Source organism: Megalobrama amblycephala, linkage group LG1 (assembly GCF_018812025.1).
Source record: "Megalobrama amblycephala isolate DHTTF-2021 linkage group LG1, ASM1881202v1, whole genome shotgun sequence".
Lineage (NCBI taxonomy): Eukaryota > Metazoa > Chordata > Actinopteri > Cypriniformes > Xenocyprididae > Megalobrama > Megalobrama amblycephala.
In genome coordinates this window covers 21,447,070-21,463,443 of record NC_063044.1, presented here as the reverse complement: position 1 = coordinate 21,463,443, position 16,374 = coordinate 21,447,070, and the positions used below count along the sequence as shown (strand labels likewise).

At 42.8% G+C, this 16,374-nt stretch overlaps 2 protein-coding genes across 3 annotated transcripts in view; one reads left to right on the top strand and one right to left on the bottom strand.

Moving 5' to 3' along the window:
* LOC125244061 (stonustoxin subunit alpha-like) overlaps positions 1 to 16,374 on the top strand; it is a 1,172,099-nt gene that overhangs the window by 547,860 nt on the left and 607,865 nt on the right. The gene's annotated exons all lie outside the window — the stretch shown is intronic.
* On the bottom strand, positions 16,018 to 16,350 carry LOC125245114 (uncharacterized mitochondrial protein AtMg00860-like). Its single transcript, XM_048155583.1, has one exon. It carries the CDS (start codon positions 16,348 to 16,350, stop codon positions 16,018 to 16,020), a length of 333 nt encoding a protein of 110 aa, XP_048011540.1.

The window sequence follows — 16,374 nt, the reverse complement described above, 5'->3', positions numbered from 1 at the left end:
AGTAACATCAGCCACCAGAAACTCGGCAATCATAGCCAAGGAATCAAACTGGCATACAGTCTGCCAACGACCCAGGATTGACATTTCTCCACCATTCGCCACAGCTACTCTACCCTGATATCCATCTAAACTGGACCCCCCATTAGTTACACTGAGCCAAAACTGCTTGGGTACAATAGAAACCTGTGCCCCAGTGTCAATCAATAAACGTGTTTCACACCCACCCACTTTACCTGTCAGAAAAACTCCAGAACTGGTTGTAGAAACTGAGGCCAATTTATCAGATACTGACGTGGGGGCAGGCATTTGGCCTGCTGTGCCTGCCCTCTCTAGTTTCCCTGCAAATAAGGGCAATTCCTACACAAATGTCTAGTACAACCACATTCCCAGCAGGCTTCGGTCCGAGAACGGACCTGTGGCTCAGATGAACTTATCATGGGAGTGGTGCGTACAGGAGCTGGCATAAACTTCATCTGCATATCCTTTACAGTAACTTGTAAAGCCTTAACTTCTTGACGCAACTCCTCCACTATGCCCAGTAAAACTTCAACAACCTGGTTATCAGATGAATTCTGAGCACTCAGACCATGGACTTTAGAATCAGAACAATGTGTATGCTCTAAATTACGAATAAGCTCCAATTCAGATGCTAAGTTAATGGCACTTTCTAAAGTGGCAGGTTTTGCACTGCGCAAATGTATACGCATATTGCCACTACCTACATGTGCAACAAAGTGGTCACGAGCCAGTAAATCTTGCGTAGCGGCATCAGCAGAAGGGTAGGCTTTATAAATCAAGCGTCTTAATGCATTACCAAACTCACGAGCTGTCTCATTAGGGAGCCGACGTCGTGAGGAAAAGCTCACCCGATTCCAGTCTGCACTTTCACAAGGCTCTAAACAACTTGCCCATTGCATCTTTTAAAAGGACATAATTATTCTTTGCTTCATAAGGAAGTCCACCATAAATATCTCTGGCTCGACCAGAAAATAATAAAGACATAAACTTTAACTTGAGCTCATTATCCCACCCATTTACTTGTGCCGCCATCTCGAATTGTTCAGACCAATCAAACCATTCCCGTCCTACCCCAGTAAATGTTTCCGGCATGAAAAGAGGGCGAGAAACTGGAATTACACCAGAGTTAGCAGCTGTTATAACGCCATATGAAATTAATGAATTTGCTCCTGATTGTGACATGGACATACCCTCTTCCTCCATTTTTTATTTTTTTTAATCCCACCGCTGCCACCAGTGTAATAAACCTCTAATTTAACTTAAAGATGTTTAATCAAATTAATGGAGGACAGAGGGTACATTACAACACCAGGACTTTATAGAAAAGAATCACTTTATTGCTTTATTAACAATTGTATACAAATATATATATATATATATATATATATATATAATCCTTATGCAAATAAACATTTGAATTAGTTCAACAAACATTTACTCCACACATTCACTAGGACAAATGGCGCTACACAAGTGAAACACTGCACTACACTGCACTCTATTGGTTATTCCCAGCCACTTCTATTCTGTGAGACCATATCCCAGAGAGAGTGCTTGGGATTTTTGGATAAGACTAAATAAGGCAGCGGATGTAGCTGAGCAAAGTTTAAGATGGGAAGGCAGATCTCTGGATAACAGGAGCAAAGAGGTAGCAGTTATGCTCATTCGTAACTGCCCTGACAAAGAGTTAGCTTTTGTTTTCAAGAGTAAACCTGTACAGTCATGGAACGCATCTGAGGTGCAAGAGCAGCTTGATGAGTTGTTAAGAAAACAGAAGTTGACAAATCACGCTGTCAAACAATTCACCACGGTTGTCTCAGAGCCAGAAGTTGATGTGTCTGTCCCGTCTTCTAAGTCTGAACAGGGTGGGGGCATAGCTGAGGAGAACGCACTGGACAAAGTCTTGTCTTTGCTTAAAAAACGTTAGTGTGCAACACTCAGTCTGTGCAGCTGGACAGGTGAGCTACAACTGCTACAGTCACAGAGTAACGTCCAGGGTGGGCTCCGGTCAGCATGTCTCAGGGAAACTAGACAGCTCCCTTTGGGCAGAGGATGAGCAGGGGCTGTGTAGTTATTCCTCTGAGATATCTCTTCAGATATTGTCTTGGTGGGTTGTGGTATGCAATCTGAAGCTTGATGTGTATGGGGTCAGTTTCACTGTCCGGTTCTGATTGTGAGGGGTCAAAAGGACCCCATCATACTTGGTGCAAATGTCTTGAAACCTCTAATAAGTCAGATGAAGCATACAGACCAATTTTGGAAGGTGGTAAATAGACCTGACTCGACTATGCAATCTGAAAATGGCCAATTTTTGCGCATGCTTTCGTGTATAGAAAGATGGAGGGGTGACTCCATTCCTGACAAGGTGGGTACTCTGAGACTGAGGTCAGCTGTGACACTCAAGCCAAGGAGTGAACATCTTGTTTGGGGTCATTTGCCTCCAGGGTCAGTACTGTCAGTAGGGAGCACAGTAGCCATCGAACCGAGTACTTCACGTTGTGCACATCGGAATGTGCTGATTGGGAGAGTTGTTTCATCTTTGTGGGGCGAACGCTGGCTGCCAGTAAAGATGATCAACCCGACCAGTGCAGAAATTGTGTTGAAGAAAAATGCGAAGCTGGCTAATGTGTATCCTTGTGTCGCATTGACAGAGTGTTTACCCAAAATGCAGGTGTGGTACATTCTGACAGGTCATGTGGTAGTCTAACGGTGGGAGGCTCTACATCTGGAGCAAGTTTGGTAGGTGACAGCAGGTTGGATGATCTGGGGCTGAATGATCTGAATGTCAGGGATTGTGAAGTGTCTCCCTTTTGGAAGAACAAGCTGCTGGATCTCCTTGAAAAGTATGAGTGTGTGTTTTCCAGGCACAGTTTGGACTGTGGCGAAGCGAGAGTTTTTTGTCATTGTATCAGGGTTCCAGATGACAGGCCCTTTCGTCTTCCATACTGGCGTCTTTCCCCTGCCTATTACTTGAAGTTGAAAGAGACTTTAGACGAAATGGAGGAGAAGGAGATCATTAGGAAGTCGAGCAGTGAGTATGCGTCACCATTGGTTTTAGTGTGGAAGAAAAACGGTGTCTTAAGGATATGCACTGATTTCCTATGGTTGAACACACGCACGGTGAAGGATGCTCATCCTCTTCCTCACCAATCAGATGTTCTTGCAGTGCTGGGTGGGTTCATAGAGTATTGCATATTTTCTGATGTTACTTCACCCATCAGTCAGTCCATATTAGACATACTGAACATATTTCTGGCAAATTAGTCCTCGATCAAGAAATTTTTATACTGACTCATTCACTCCTTCTGATGAAATGTCAGCTATAGAGTATTGCATATTTGACCTAACGAACATATTTCTGGCCAAACAGTACTCGATCTTAAACTTTGTATATATTGTCTCAGGTTACGTATGTAACCATAGTTCCCTGAGATAGGGAACGAGACGCTGCGTCCGATAGGAACGCTTTGGGAACGCCTCCAGCGTGATAGCGTCTGATGCACGACTGTCAACTAGTCCAATGGCGAGAGTGAACGTCACGGGCGGGTGACGTCACAACCAGGAAAGGATAAATACACATCCGGTGCAACCGGCTTCAGCAAAATACTGCCGAGGCAAAACGATCACAGGGATGCAGGGAGTATGGCAACGCGACGCAGCGTCTCGTTCCCTATCTCAGGGAACTATGGTTACATACGTAACCTGAGACGTTCCCTTTCGAGGGAACTCGCGCTGCGTCCGATAGGAACGCTTTGGGAACGATATACCAAAACGCCATAATCACAAATACCTGTCTGTGTGAAACTCTGGCACACTTAAGACAGCAAAACCGATGATCCTGGAGCTGCGTCCAGGTCAAGGTCATAATACCTTACAAAAGTGAGTGGCGAGGACCAACCGGCCGCGTCGCAGATCTCTTTGAGGGAAACCCCCGAGATTAAGGCCTTGGAGGCCGCCATACTCCTAGTCGAATGTGCTCTGACAGCTAATGGACACTGCTGGCCAGAGACCTCGTAAGCAAGTGAAATAGCCTCGACTATCCACTTGCTTACCGTGTGTTTAGATGCTGAACGACCTCTGTTATGTGGTCCAAAGCACACAAATAACTGATCTGCTTTCCTCCACAGGGCAGTTCTGTGGACATATGTGTCCAATGCTCGCACTGGACACAGCAGATTCGACTTCTCCTGGTCTGGTGTAATGAATGGAGGAGGACAAAAGGCTTGCAACACAATAGGCCTTGGAACATTAGTCAAAACCTTTGGAATATATCCAGGTTTGGGGTAAAGGAAGGCTTTGACCATCCCCGGAACAAACTCAAGACAGGTCGGGGACACTGAAAGGGCCTGAAGGTCTCCTACTCTTTTAAGGGATGATATGGCGAGAAGGAAGACAGTCTTAAGTGTCAGGAACTTATCTGAGACTGACTCAATAGGCTCAAAGGGAGCTGAAGATAGGCCTTCTAACACAATAGCCAAATCCCAAGCAGGGACCCTCGTGCGCATCGCAGGCCTCAGCCTCTGGGTGCCACGGAGGAAACGAATGACTAATGGGTTCTTCCCAACAGTAGTACCATCCACATGGGCATGGTAAGCAGATATAGTCGACACGTAAACTTTAAGTGTAGATGGGGTTAACCCAGATGAGAAACGGCACTGTAGGAACTCAAGTACTGAACCAATCGGGCAGTAGACTGGATCCAACTGTGGTTCTTGACACCAGGAAGTGAACAGTTTCCACTCCAAGGCGTATAGTTTCCTCGTGGAAGGAACTCTGGACTGAAGAATGGTCTCTACAACCTCAGTTGAGAGACCAGCTTCTATGAGCTTGGCCCCCTCAGAGGCCAAACCCACAGATTCCACATTTCTGGATGGGGATGCAGAATCGTGCCCCCCGCCTGAGACGGGAGGTCCCTCCTGATCGGAATCTTCCAAGGTGAGCCATCGAGAAGAGCTATCAGGTCCGAAAACCATATGCGGCTCGGCCAGTGAGGTGCTACTAGCAACAGACTTATCCCTTCCTGGCGAACTTTCTCCAGAACTCCCGGGAGCAAAACAACTGGGGGAAATGCATACAGACGCAGCCTCGGCCACGTCTGTACCATGGGAGAACCAAAGTGGACAGTGCGTCGTATCCTGAGACGCGAACAGATCCACTTCCGCTTGGCCATAAATCTCCCATATGAGCTTCACCACCTCCGGGTGAAGTCTCCATTCCCCTGGCCTCAGCCCCTGCCTCGACAGAGTGTCTGCTCCAATATTCTGAATCCCTGGAATATAGATAGCTCTCAAGGAGAGCATCTTCCCCAGAGACCACAGGAGGATCTGTTGCGCCAGTTTGTATAATGGGCGCGACCGCAGACCCCCCTGCCGATTTATATACGAGACCACCGATGTGTTGTCTGTTCTGACTAGCACATGATGGCCCCTCAGGTCTGGAAGGAAGAACTTCAACGCATTGAAAACTGCCATCATCTCCAGGCAATTTATGTGCCACGAGAGCTGATGACTCTTCCACAGACCCTGAGCTGAGCGGCCTTCCATTACCGCTCCCCAGCCTGTGAGAGAAGCGTCCGTCGTCAAAGTGACACGACGACATCAAGCTCCTAACACAGGGCCCTGGGACAGGAACCAATTCTTTTTCCATATGATCAAGGCGTGGAGACAGCGCCGCGTGATCTTGATCATACGAAGTGGGTTGCCCCTCGGGGAAAACCCTTTGGTCCTGAGCCACCACTGTAAGGGTCTCATGTACAGCAGGCCAAAAGGTATCACGTTGGACGCTACTGCCATCAGACCCAACAGTCTCTGAAACTGCCTTACAGTGCGTGACTGGCCCAGCTTCAATTCTTTTACGGCTGATAGAATAGCAGTGATGCGAGCTGGAGAGAGACATGCTCGCATTGTCACTGAATCCCAAACCACGCCAAGAAAAGTGGTCCTCTGTTGTGGAGTAAGCATGCTTTTCTTGGCATTCAGTCTCAACCCCGTGGAAGATATTTTTTAAATGCCTCCGCCTGCTTTTTAGCTTCCTGGAACCTGTCGACGACAGATGTGACTGCGTCGCCAAACAGGCCAGATGGTGCAAGCGGAGTGTCGAGAAGAAAGGCCCTGTCTTTATCCTTTAAATCAGACAGATTAAGCCACAGGTGCCTCTCTGTCGCCACCAAGGCTGACATAGACCGCCCAACAGCTCTGGCGGTCTCCTTGGTGGCTCTTAGAGACAGATCTGGTCGTGACATCACCCGCCCGTGACGTTCACTCTCGCCATTGGACTAGTTGACAGTCGTGCATCAGATGCTATCACGCTGGAGGCGTTCCCAAAGCGTTCCTATCGGACGCAGCGCGAGTTCCCTCGAAAGGGAAACTTACTGATGCCTTCTGATGTCACATCAGCCATACTGTAGTCCATATTTGACCTAATGAACATATTTCTGGACCAAAAGTACTTGATCCTGAACTTTCAGTCAGGGATGGACTGGGACCAAAAATCGGCCCTGGCATTTTGGCCCAGACCGGCCCACCACCACATAAGATCACAAATACCACCCGGCCTCTTCAGTCATTAAATTTTATATAATATATATATATATATATGAGTTTAAATTTTCCTAAATTAAGATTTCCTTCTGATTTGTTAAAACATTCAAATTCTTGACTATAATCTATTTTATACCATTTTGGGATTTCTACTTTTCCTTCTCTTAATTTAATATTTGCATTTACATCCCAATATCTACACCAATCTCCCCAGTGCGGTCTACTAAACCGATTTTGATGTACAGAATTTCCTATAAAGCCTAAGCATTCAGCTGAACAGTAAGGTCTAATAGAGGCACTTGCATGGCAAAAGTTTCTATTGAATATAGCACATTTTTGATAATCATGTGGATTTGGAACTACTGTGATTTAGAGCATAGCAAACAATTATCCATTCCTAGTTCTCTTGCAGTAAATGTTGCCCATTTATACCATTCATTATTTTGTGCTGTTTCACAAAAAATATCTTCGTTACTATAATCATCAATTTGTTCATCATTTGTTCATCTTTTAGCAAAATAATATATCGTTGCTTTGATATTTTTTGCTCATTAACCAATTCTTTTTCTATTGGGGTTGTTATTGAGTTGTTGTTAGGACTATTTGAGGGCTGAGAAGTCAATAACTGGGAAATCTGAGTGGTGTTGATACCCGTAGCTTGAGCTTGTATCGTCAGATGCAATAAGCATATGATGATTGTCAGATGCATTAGTGGACGTATTACTCTCACTTTGTTGGTTTTCTCTGATTTGCTCAGCTCCCTGCTCATCTTGCTCTGAGATTTCAACACTCTCCATCCTTTCATTCTGTGCCTCAGGTCTTTCTGTATCACTTTGTTCTTCTTCTCTTTCCTTCCGTTTTTTGGGAACTCTTGTGCAGTGATTTAGATGATACCAGGCAGTTTTTCCTTCCACTTGAACTGCTGTTGGAGTCGCTACCACCACTGTGTAAGGACCCTCTCTCCTAGGTTCATTCCACTTCCTTCTGAAGACTCTTAACCCTCTGGGGTCTGAGGATTTTTGGGGCCCTGGAGAAGTTTTGACATGCCCTGACATTTGTGCTTTTTTCAGTTGTTCATAAACATATAAATGACAAAAGTGTCATTACACTGTATTCAGCACAAACTAGGCTACAATAATATGTGAGGAACATGTATGTACATGTTTGTGTTTTTGAAGGAATAACGTTTATGCGTGGTTATTGAAAAAACAAAAAACTTAAGTCACTAAAATAAAGCCAAAAATTATATATTAAATCTGTGTTCACAAGACTTCTGGGTATTGGAGGTTGTAGACTAGAGTTTTTGCTTCAGAATGATGTAAAAGTTATTCTGCCTACTCCTTCATATAAAACAATAGAGAGATTTAAATTTTGTAAGACAGTTTTTGTTAAGAAACACAGTATGCGTGGAGGCGTGAATCTGCATGAATAATGGGCCATTTACACCTGAGAAGACAAAATAATCACATAATAATGACCTGAAATGACTTGCATATTAATGAGGCCTTTCAGTCAGGTCGGTTGTGAAAAAAACCCTCTGTAATAATGTCTCAGCTCATCATAAACAGCAATACTGTGAAATATTATTACAATTTAAAATAATGGTATTCTATTATATTTTTTAAAATATAATGTATTTCTGTGATGCAAAGTGTCTGAACAATTATGTTACCTCTATGGCATTTCATACAGGCTTTTAGCTTAAAAACATGCACATTTGGAGAAATATTGATGGATTCTCATGTTTATGTCAATTTTCTATACACAGGAGTAATATTTATTGTCATCACTATGAGTGCTGGATATTGTGTTTTCAATTCATACTTGCAGCCGGAGGGCGCTCTGTACACCTTTAGTCCACAAATTAATCTAAAGAAGGACAACCATGTGACTCTCCAGGAACTAACAGAGGCCAGAGATCGCTATATCATCCAGATAAACACTTTTCAAGACAATAAATACACGATTGAGACGATGAATGCATGCATTGCCTCAGTATTTGCCTCTGAATAGCGCTGGCTCGATGGGCGTGGCCGCATTAGCGGATAATGAGCTGAATCACGGATTTCTGACATGGCTCTCTTTTCATACAGATTACATAAACAGAGAATATTTGTTTTCGATTTGACTTACATGATTTAAAACATTTCAACGTTTTTTTAGACATAAGTCTAATTTTTTTGTGATTAGTATTCACTAAGTTACAGTTCATTTTCTGAGAACTATCAGATTGGACTTCGTTCAGAGGGAGACGAGAGATCACGCATCATGTTAGTTTTCTTTATTTTACAAAAAGCACAACATTTTGTTTTTACTCTGAGTGTACACAAATAAAAGAAGATATTCCACAGATTAAAATGGTGTATAGCTCTTAATTGTATGTGCAACATTGACGGAGTATTTTGAGTCTCTTTCACACTGGTTAGAAAAAAACCGCGGTGGTCACGCCGGCGTGACCGCCGACCCGAGGGAGTTAAGTATACCTGGTCCCCTGGAACAACTGGACATGAAGTCTCTGTCTCTTTATTAGTCTGCTTTCTCGTTTCCTGTAAATATATAGCTTCATGTATGGCAGTTAGTTTCTTCATATAAGATCTTAGTTCCATTTGTAATTGTTCTAACGGGGGTCCTTTATAAGGACCTCTGCAATATGGCAAAGGCATGGGTCGACCCGTAAGTGTAATGGGTTAAAAAAAAAGGTAATTTATAAGTTTGATCCTCCCCCATTAATATGTGAATACATTTCCTATGTTTATTTTTTTATTAGATTTACAAAATTAGAACTTTTCAGTAAAACATCTGTCATCACGCCGCCACACCACAAGATGGTGCATTGTGTGCACTTGAAACACGCGAGAGAGATACTTCCCCCTGTTCGGCGCGCTCAGTAATCTGACTGCCGCTGTGGAAACATCTAACTTTTGTTCTCTCGTGTTTCTCTCAGGTATGAATATAAATAACTAAAATGTTAATTTTATTGTACTTGGGTGAATCGGCAGGTGTTATACAGAGAGTTTGAGCGTGTTTAGAATTGTATTTTAATCCACAGAGGATTATAAAAACCAAATAATGAGTTTAATCGTGTGTCATGTATGGTTTGTGTTTTATGACATTAGAAAAATGTTTAACAGGCTGAAATACTGAGTTCATGTTGGACATATATTGTTTAAAAGTGTTTTAGAAGCATTTTAGAATTGCATTGCCGAGTGTATGTTGCATTCTAATTTCAATCGCCATTTTGGGGTGTTCAGCGCGTGTATTTTTTTCAGTGTGTGCACGTGCATGAGTTAAATAGAGTGACAGACAAATTATATCAAGTTAATATATCAAGTGTAGGGTTGGGTAGAGGTTGGGTTTTATCCGATACCTAGTACCTACTCAGTATTTTTTAAACGGTTCCGGTGCTTAAACGGTTCTTTAACCGGTACTTAAGAAAACAAAACCACACACACTTTGTCAAAAAATAATACCCTTTTATTTACAGGGCCAAACTGGACACAATATTAACTCAAATCTTTAAACAAGTAACATGGTAATAATAAATAAACCAATATAAAATTAAAATTCACATTTACATAATATCACATAAAACAATATTGTATCAAACAAAATAATAATACTGGAGATTAATAGAGATTACAACCAGGGTAATCTAATCTCCATTTTCTCTTCCTAATGACCTGAACTGAACAGTGCAACAACTTAAATATTAGAATATAAACAAATAAAACACAAATATAGAACAAGATATTCACAACAGTATTGCACATTTAAAGAAGCTTTTGTGACTGGTGATGAGGACACTTTACATCAGTTTTTAACAATTCTTCTGCAGGAATATCACCATATTGGCCTTCTCTGGCTAGTAAACTATTCTGCTCAACAGCTCATAACAATTCTCCTAATTAAATGAAAAATTGCGCCGTTTAATACTGATGTAAAACACTTATGATCAACGTTTTGTCTTTGCATATTATGACTTTTACTTTAAGCAGAGAAATATCTGACAATGAGTACGCAGAAAAATTTAACACACACAGTATAGCCTCGTATAAAGAAGTGTTGAACTTTGTTAAAACATTTTACACACGCTGTTGAATGGCAACGGTGTTTGCTATGCTAGCCTACTTGATATGCAAGAGTTGCAGCTGGCATTAAATTACTGACTTACCCGAAGAGGAACGGCTGCTGTTATCATCATCTGCGTTGTCCATCGCCACACTGGCAGGGCTGGGACTCTCTTCAATTTGTCCGGCGGCGAGGCCAACACTAGCTGCTGATGTTGTTGACATGCTTGGCTCTGCGTCTAGTAGGTTGTCAAACACGGTGCATTGTTCGGCTTTTAAGTACACTCCATGTGTCGCCATATTTTTCATTAAATTTGAAGTGTTACCTCCCTTGCATGATATTGCTTTATGGCATTTGTTGCATGTCGCAGAGTCTGCATTATTACACGTAAAATGCAGCCAAACCGTGGAGCGTTTTGCCTTCGGCATCTTCATTAATCCTCTCGCTATCAGTTCAACAAGTGTGCCGAGTAGCGGCACTGACGTCACGCAAGTTGATGCCGGAACACCAGGGGGCGGTAAAAAAAAAATCAGCACTGAAATTTTCTTTCTTATTCGGTCTCGTTACTACCGTTTACGTCGGAACCGGTTCCCTATTGGCACCGCGTTTCGGTACCCAACCCTAATCAAGTGTAATGAAATCTAAAGCATTTCCTCAGAAATCTGGTCTTGAAGGTTTTCTGGTGTCTTGATAAATGTTTTTGTGCAGTTTTGACACACTCTTTTGTACTGTCATTGTAAATTCAAATTGTAAATTGATGTAAACTTCCAAATGCATACAATGTGTACCGGCACATAACCTTGTATTTATGTTTTCACATACAAGTATACATACTATATATCATATTTTGTATTATGGAATATTTTGCATACACTTAGCAAGTGTTTTAATTAATTTGTTTTTTTCTGTTAAATTGTATTTCACCAAATGCACTTGAAGTTTGAAAAGTGTAATCTTTTTCAGAAGTTAAACCATTTAAAGAAAAAGTATTGCAGTAATAAACTGACTGCCGCTGTGGAAACATCTAACTATTGTTCTCTCGTGTTTCTCTCAGTTTATTCTCTGATCCACAGTGCACACTGCCTGTGTATCATTTGCTGCCGGCACAGATACCCCCTGGGTCTGAGGCCGGTAACATAAGCATTTCATGCGGCGTTAGATGTGTGATCCTGTTAGTTTGCATGCGATAACTCATTAGTGCCAGTGGCAAAGCATCAACCCAGTTGAGTTTTGTACTTGCACATATTTTATTAAGTTTAGCCTTAAGAATACCATTGCATTTCTCACAAATCCCCTGAGATTCTGGGTGGTACACTGCTCCTAATCTCTGTTTTATTCTTAAATGCTGTAGTACTTGTTTAACAGTTTTTTGAATAAATGCAGAACCATTGTCTGAACTTATTTCTGATGGTATTCCAAATCTAGGTATTACTTCTCTTGTCAAAAATTTTATTACTGTTCCTGCTCCCTCATCCGCTGAAGGCACTGCTTCCACCCATCTGCTGAACCTGTCTATTATAACAAGCATATATTTCTTTCCTTGTAAGCGCTTTATCATATCCACATAATCCATGACCAAATGTTTAAATGGTCCTTCTGGCACTGGAATATGACCTATTGGTGTTGCTATTCCTTTCCTTACATTGTATTTGGCACAAACTTCACATGTGGACAAAAAGTTTTCTACTGTTGCATATAAATATGGGGACCAATATCCCTGCTGTTTAATTTTCCTTATCACTTCCCCTCTCGCGCAATGGTCAAAACCCTGCACATCAGGAATAAGAATATTTAAAAGTGCAGTTGGTGCAACAATTTGTCCTTCATGTGAACGCCAAATATCTTGTGCATCTTTTGTTGCCCGTCTTTGATGCCACATAGATTGCTCATATGGACCTGCTTGCTGTTGAATTCGAACAATATCATCTATTTGTAATTGTGGTTCAATTAGCACTACTGGAGATAATATTGCAACCTGACACCCAGAGGCCTTCTTTGCTTCAATATCCGCCATATTATTTCCTTTTATTATAAACGAATTTCCTTTCTTGTGCGCTTGGCATTTAATCACTGCTAATCGTTTTGGAAGCATCATAGCAGAAATTAATTGAACTATTTGTTCAGCATGTTGAATGGGAATACCATCACTCTTTTTGAAACCTCTTTGTTTCCAGACTGCTCCAAACAGATGACAAACTCCATGAGCATATGCTGAATCTGTAAAAATATTTGCTATTTTTCCCTTTGCTAGTTGACAAGCAACTGTGAGAGCTTTTAATTCTGCTAACTGAGCAGAGCAAGGTTGTGCAAAGTGTTGGGATATTACTGGTACAAAATCATCCATTTCTTTTCTTACCACTGCATATCCTGCATGGTTTCCTAGATGATCTTTAAAACTTGAACCATCCACAAAATAAACAACCTCTGCTTCAGTGATTGGTGTAGATTCAAGATCTGGTCGTAATCTAGTGAAAGCCAATGAATTAGCTACACAATCATGTGGTTCTCCTTCAAAGTCTAAAGGAATCAATTCAGCTGGATTAACTGTATCACATCGCTTAATGGTAACATCTGGATATGTAAGTAATGATGAATATGCAAGAATATGAGCTTGAGTTAGAACAAATTTTCCTTGTTCTATCAATTCCACAATTTTATGATGAGCATAAATAGTTACTGGATATCCCATGGTTATTGTAGATGCTTTCTCATAAGCATAATATACTGCTGCTAAACCTTGTTGATGACACGGGGGGTACCCTTGTGCTACTTGATCCAGCTTGGTGCTATAATAAGCTATGGGCTGTTTTTTCCTGCCACTACAAGTGTCTTGCATCAGAACAGCTGAAGCATAGCCATCAACCCTGTTTGCCACATATAAATGGAATTCCTTATCATATTCAGGATTTCCTAAAGCAGGTGCCCTTTGTAATTCTTTTTTGATAGATTCAAATGCTATCAATGCATCTGTAGTCCATTTTAATGAATTACTTAATTCTTACACTCCTGCCTGTTTCATTATTTCTCTTAATGGAGCAATCTTTATAGCATAGTCCTCAATCCATTCAGCACTGAAACCAGTCATTCCTAAAAAAGGTCATCATTTGTTTCACAGTTTGTGGTAATGGAGATTTACTTATACCTTCTAATTGAGCTGGTGCTATTGCTCTTGTCCCATATGAAATTAATCTCCCTAAATATTCAACTTGTGGTTGACAATATTGTAGTTTAGCTTTAGATACCTTGTGACCTCCCTGTGCTAATTTTGTAAGTACTTTGATAGAATCTTTGTGACATTGTTTCCTTGTTGCTGAACAAATCATTAAATCATCTACATACTGTAACAAAGTACTGTCTATTATTAGATCTTCCAAGTCAGCCTTAAGAACCTGATTAAATATATGAGGTGAATGTTTAAATCCCTGTGGCATTCGAGTATAGGTATATTGCTTTCCAGCATATGTAAATGCAAATAAATATCTACTATCTTCTGCTACAGGAATACTAAAGTAGGCATTACACAAATCAATTACAGTGAAATATTTAGCATCTGGAGGGACATTTGTCAGTAATGTATGCGGATTTGGTACAACAGCTGGCCAATCTTCTGTTATTTCATTTATTGCTCGTAAATCATGTACAAGACGCCATTTAGTTTTATCAGCTTTAATTACCGGAGTATTGCAATAACTATTTGTTTCTACTAACACTCCTGCTTTTACTAGTCCTTCAATAGTATCTTTTATTCCTTCTTCTGCTTCAGGTTTTAGTGGATACTGTAATTTTCTCGGTAAACATGCTCCTGGTGTTACAATATGTACCAGTCGGAGACAGAATACAGCAGAAGGTGGTCTTTATTTGAACACAAGCAAAGGTAACAGTGCAGTAAGGTGAGTAAGCAATGGTTGAGATGCAAAGTGCAGATGAATTGGTGAATGATACTGTCCTTGTAACTTGCAGGTTGACGGAGAAGACGATCTGGAGAAGTTGCTGGCAGACGACACTCACACACAGCACAGGTACACAGGAGGGAGTTCAGAGACACAGGAGACAGGTAAGTATCAACAGGAGTCCTTGAGGTAAGCATGGAGGTAAGTAACCTTAATGCGAACGAGACCGGACAAAGTGACTGTGTGTGTGAGTGTCTTTTAAAGTGCTGGTGATGATGAGGCTGATGAGGTGCAGGTGGCGGTGATTAGTATTCGGGAGAGGGTGCGCGCTGTGATTGGATGGTGCTGGAGCCTGGTGTCTGTGACAGTACCCCCCCCCTCCACGGCCCGCTCCTGAGGGCCGAGGACCCCGACGTCGTGGTGGTCTTCCTCTTCCACGAGGGGCAGGTCTGTTGGGATGTGTCGAGTGGAAGGTGTCCAGCAGGTTGGGGTCTAGGATATCGTTACGTGGAACCCAGGAACGTTCCTCAGGGCCATAGCCTTCCCAGTCCACGAGGTATTCGAGCTGCCCACCACGACGCCGGGAGTCAAGGATCTCTCGCACCTCGTATGCAGCTCCGTCGTCCAGTATGAGTGGAAGGGGGGGCTCGGCTTCGGTCACACCAGGCTCTGTGGAGAGAGGAACAGAAGGGTGGTGAGGTTTTAGCAGTGACACATGGAATGTGGGGTGAATGCGATACTCAGGTGGCAGTTGAAGCTTGTAGGTGACTGGGTTGACCTGCTCGATGATGGTGAATGGGCCAATGAACCTGGGACTCAGCTTACGGCATGGTAGGCGCATGCGGATATCCCTGGTGGACAACCAGACCTTCTGTCCAGGTTGGTATGCTGGGGCTTCTGAACGACGGAGGTCCGCAGTCATCCTGCGCCTACGAAGAGCACGTTGAAGCTGGTGATGTGCTGAGTCCCAGACCCTCTCGCTCTCTCGGAACCAGTAATCCACAGATGGTACGTCCGATGGTTCCCCAGACCAGGGGAACAGTGGGAGTTGGTAACCGAGCACGCACTGGAAAAGTGTCAGTCCGGTGGTCGATTGGCGAAGGGAGTTCTGTGCGTACTCGTTCCAACCCAGATACTGGTTCCAAGAGTTCTGGTGGCCGTGGCAGAAGGTACGGAGGAAGCGACCAATCTCTTGAATCTTCCGCTCTGTCTGCCCGTTCGACTGCGGATGGTATCCCGATATGAGGCTTACGGTCACACACCTAGGAGTGAGAGGAAAGCTTTCCATACCCGTGAGATGAATTGGGGTCCTCTATCGGACACAATGTCTTCTGTAATTCCGTAGTATCTGAACACGTGGTTGAACATCATTTCTGCTGTTTCCATAGCTGTGGGCAGTCCTTTTAGGGGAATGAGACGGCAGGATTTTGAGAATCTGTCCACCACTACTAGTATGCAGGTATATCCGTTGGAGGTTGGGAGATCAGTGACGAAATCCACTCCTAGCAGTTCCCCTGCTGCTGCGAGAGTACCGCTCCAACTCCTGTAGTGGAGGCGTCCACTTCGACGATGAAAGGTTTGTCTGGGTCGGGATGTACAAGGAGAGGAGCGGTTGTAAAGGCTTGCTTCAGGATGTTGAAAGCTTCAGTGGCTGCTGGGGACCAGGACAGAGACTTGGGCTTGTTGCGGAGGAGGCTGGTGAGTGGACTGGTGATTGAGCTGTAGTTTTGGATGAATCTTCTGTAGAAGTTAGCGAAGCCAAGGAAACGTTGGAGTTCCTTCACTGTAGTGGGTGTTGGCCAGTCCTTAATGGCTGCCACCTTCCCCTCGTCCATCCGGATGCCACTGTGGTCGATGTT

What these genes read in the sequence shown, in the direction of transcription:
- LOC125245114 (XM_048155583.1), bottom strand. Translation starts at nt 16,350, where the DNA reads ATGGACGAGGGGAAGGTGGCAGCCATTAAGGACTGGCCAACACCCACT.